Source organism: Electrophorus electricus, chromosome 25 (assembly GCF_013358815.1).
Source record: "Electrophorus electricus isolate fEleEle1 chromosome 25, fEleEle1.pri, whole genome shotgun sequence".
Lineage (NCBI taxonomy): Eukaryota > Metazoa > Chordata > Actinopteri > Gymnotiformes > Gymnotidae > Electrophorus > Electrophorus electricus.
The window spans coordinates 7,938,094-7,942,063 of NC_049559.1; the positions used below are offsets into that span (position 1 = coordinate 7,938,094).

Genomic DNA, 3,970 nt, shown 5'->3' on the forward strand with positions numbered 1-3,970 from the left:
TGCATTATCTCAGCCTCCATTATTCTCCAGGGAAGATTTCAGTAGTTAATCTTTCCTAGGAAGACTACAGTCTCACGATCTTGGCGTTGGCCTTAAAACGGGATGTCTGCTGCCACCTAGTGCGCAGTAGAAACGGTTGCCTGGCTGCGGGCATTAACTATGACTACAATACATTTGTCTTTCTCTGTTTAAGGTCGGTGGAATGGTCTAATATAACAGCATAATAAGGGACTGTTGTATTAAAGGAAAACCTCTCTCTGTTTGCGCGCCCCCCCCCCGTCCCTCACTCTTTCTCTTTCATCTCTTTCCTCACTCCATCTTCTTCTTCTTCGCCACCATCCCCCTCCCCCCGCTCCCCCTCTGGCTCCTCCTTCTCCTCCAGCACCTCCCCCTCCTCCTCTGGCTCCTCCCCCTCCTCCTCCTCCCCCTCTCCATCCCCGCCCTCTCTCTCCCTCTCGGCCTCGCCGTCCACGTCGCTGCCGGCCCCCTCGGCCACGATGCCCACCCAGCCCTCCGTCTGCAGCTCCAGCCGCTCCACGCGCCCGGTCATCTTGCGCGCACTCGACTCGAGCTCGGCCACCAGGCGCGCCAGCTTGGTCTGCAGCGCCTCCAGGCCGGCCTCCAGGCGCGCCAGCGTGTCCTCCGTCTTCTCTTTCTCCTGCTCGCCCTCCTCCGTCTTCTCCAGCATGCCCATCTTGGTGAGGATCTGGCGGCCCTTCTCCTCCAGGAGACGCTTCGCAGCCGGGAACTCGGACAGCGTGTCCATCAGGTCCTCCTTGGACAGGCTGAAGAGGTCGGAATGGCCTATGCTGCGAATGTTCGCGGTGCGCCGATTGCCGGATTTGTTGCCTGGACGGGGTCAAAGGTGGAATCATGTCAGGTGTGTGACACTGCTACCTGGTGTGAATGCGATGTAGGAAAATCAAGCTAATCACGCTGTGACTGGTAGTATAGTTACATACCACTGTCAGCAGAGATGACATTGGACATTGGATTGGATCATTTAAAGTAGCTCAGGGCTGTGTCTATGCTGTACTGTACCGGATGTTCATACCTTTGATGTTCAGGATACTGATCTCGCCGAAAAAGTTCCCATCACTCAGCACGGCGAACTGCGTGACTCCATCATCGGCTACCACGGCCAGCTTCCCCTCTTTGATGATGTACATCTCATGGCCCACGTCGCCTTTACGGCACACGTACTCCCCGGGACTGTACACCTGCGCGCAGGAGGGAGGAAGGGCAGCACGTAGGGTCCTGCATATCATTAAGCTCTGACCTCTCGCTACCCGAGTGCCGCCCTCTGACCTGCGGGGTAAGCTTGAGCACCAGCTCCTCCAGCAAGCTGCTTTCACAGTTCTGGAAGATGGTGACCTTGGAGAGCGTGGGGAGGTGGACGCTTACGGCGATGGCGGTCTGCAGTGTCACCGGCAGCTGCTGGAGGATTTCGTTTTCCCTGGTGATTTTTCTGTTTGGCAACAAGAGGTCACCAGTTACCAGGGCTTTGCCATTAGGGCTAAAAAAAATATGCCAGTATGTTAAAGTGAATAAAAGATCTCTCGGGATTTTTACTTTCTGAACTTAAACACCTCTGATAAATGAATGACAAACTGAACAATGCCACTTAAGAGATGTAAAGCAGCAGACCTACTTGTTAATGTGAAGGTGCTGGTACCAGCTGTTGACCCGCCCCTGCAACGGCTTGTTAATCCTCTGGCTGCGCAGGTACCCTTTAACAAGCTCGTGATCAGGGAAAAACACGTCGTCGCGGTCGCGCAGGTTTGTGACCACGTTCCCCACGCTCCCCACAACAGAGGCGAACACCAGGACGGCGATCAACAGGTCTGCGATCATGAAAAGGTACTCTTCCTCTCGACGCGGCTGAGGGGTGTCACCCACCGTGGTGAGGATCAGAGTGGAAAACCAAAAGGAGTAGAAATACTGACGTCGCATAGATGCAAATTCTGGGTTGGAGATGTTGGGATAGACCCATTCATCAACACCAAAACCGATGTAGTTCGAAAGCGCGAAGTATATACACGCGTTCCAGTGGATGAGGATAAAAATTAGGATCATAAGTTTAGCGATGCGGAACGTATTGGGGTAGGCTGTGCGCGTTTCCATTCGGTCCAAGGCCTCAGACAGGCGTGACGACCGGAGGAAACGGTTGAGCCGCACAAGGGGTGTGTGTATGCCCATCTTCAGGTAGAGCAAATCTGTGGGTGCCAGAGACGCCACGTCCCACACGACATGAGAGGAGTGCAAGTAGCACTTTTTCAGACGGGCGCGGTCTTGCACCATAAGTCCCTGCTCCAGAAACCCTGTGCATAACAGAATAAGGCAACACTGCACATCAAAACAGCGCTCTCGGTCTCTCGGTCTCTCGGTCTCTCGACACCCTGCTGTCTCTTCGGTACAGAGAGAAACTACAGAGGTAAATTAGCGTTTGTTCACCTGGAGAACAGAGGCACAAACAAGAATAATAAACACTGGCGCGGACATGCTTAATCAATATATGAATGGCTAACAATAAAAAAATCTTACGTTGTCACCGTTACTTACCAGTATTGACCTTGACAACAATGTCGGCCACATATATAAGGTCAGAGATGTAGTCTAAAGTGAGCCAAACTTCCAGATATGAGAGCTCAATGTCGAAAAAGCAGGCCCTGTGCAATGGTGACAAGGGTTTTATAAGTGGTATATACATCCATGGCTTATGAAGCTATGTATAACAGCCTCAAACAGCAAAAGTTGCATTCATTTTTAAAAAATATGCTAGAAATAAAAATATCATTGTAATGCTTGTTTAAAGTTGTTTTTGTGTTCATAGATCAGTATGTTTCAACATTACGTGCATTTTGTTTGCATCATGAGCTCTGCACTGGTCTGTATTTATTGTTATCCTGAAATTTTCATGCATGGGTCATCATTTTCCCACCTGAGGATGATAATGACCCAGTTGTATATGATGGGAAAGATCATGACCTGCAACCAACAATAGTAAAACTCCCCAGAGGGATCAATCACCCACTCCCTCCAGCTAAGAGAGAGAGAGAGAGAGAGAGAGAGAGAGAGAGAGAGAGAGTTCATGTCGAACACAGCATTTATGATATTAAAGTTCAGATATTGACATTAACAGATTGCTGACTCTTAGATTCCAATACATAAATAAGACTTATTACATGAATAAATTTAATACATCACATAGTCACACTGTGCTCTATCTTTTCTCTTATAGTGAAAAGATTGTAAGAGTGTTAGAAACACCCACTTCACTTTTGGGGGCTTCTCCTTCGTTGGCACGCCATTCTGTCCTTCTGCTTTCTCCTCTCTTGCTTTGCCATCCTTTCGCATACGCTGCAAATTAATGGCCTCAGCCCAGCGATTCATTCCTACCGAGTGCTAATACCAGTCATTAGAGGCAAAAGGAGCTTCAGAATCTGCGGCTTCCGAACATCTTCTCATTCCTCCATCCGTAAACCCATCACCATGGTGTACGTGTGTGTTTACTTCTAGTCTGAGACTCAGTGTGCCCATTGCTTGGCTGCATAACTGCCCTTTCTGCAATAACAGGCAGGGCCACCTGTGAGACACAGGGGCCAGGTGATACCGGTTGCCGTAGATACAGTTCCCTGGAGGCCCCGTAGGCAAGCTGTTTCCTCCTGAGTTTAAACCAGGATAGGCTGCCACTGCCTCATGAGAGGTAGTCATAGAGAGTTCTCCTCTGACACTGCTATCAACCCAGTAATCCTTTATAAGACATTTTGCTTAACAGCCACATTAATTCTTGCCTGTACTGTCATTTAGGAGGTAAACTATGGCTCCGCTGACTAAGTTCTTTTCAATCTTACCTTTATTCTTGTTCGTTTACACTCAAGTAACAGTAGACCTTTTGGTAGAAATAAATTTAACCTATATTTTTAGCCTGTATAACCTATTGTCATACTGCCTATTGTCATAATATAAG

At 49.0% G+C, this 3,970-nt stretch overlaps 1 protein-coding gene across 1 annotated transcript; it reads right to left on the bottom strand.

Moving 5' to 3' along the window:
- Positions 1-283: 283 nt before the first annotated feature.
- On the bottom strand, positions 284-3,616 carry cnga4 (cyclic nucleotide gated channel subunit alpha 4). The gene is made up of 7 exons (XM_035522716.1): positions 3,275-3,616; positions 2,942-3,043; positions 2,563-2,669; positions 1,652-2,321; positions 1,309-1,468; positions 1,055-1,220; positions 284-849 (listed from the first exon to the last, which is right to left on the bottom strand). Exons 1-7 carry the CDS (start codon positions 3,391-3,393, stop codon positions 284-286), a joined length of 1,890 nt encoding a protein of 629 aa, XP_035378609.1. The 5' UTR covers positions 3,394-3,616.
- Positions 3,617-3,970: the final 354 nt, after the last annotated feature.

Excerpts from the sequence above, each read along its gene's own strand:
- cnga4 (XM_035522716.1), bottom strand. The coding sequence starts at position 3,393 with ATGAATCGCTGGGCTGAGGCCATTAATTTGCAGCGTATGCGAAAGGAT. Across the intron at positions 2,670-2,941 it reads TGGGTCATTATCATCCTCAG|GGCCTGCTTTTTCGACATTG; the intron begins GTGGGAAAATGA and ends ACCATTGCACAG. Across the intron at positions 1,221-1,308 it reads TGCTCAAGCTTACCCCGCAG|GTGTACAGTCCCGGGGAGTA; the intron begins GTCAGAGGGCGG and ends TCCTGCGCGCAG.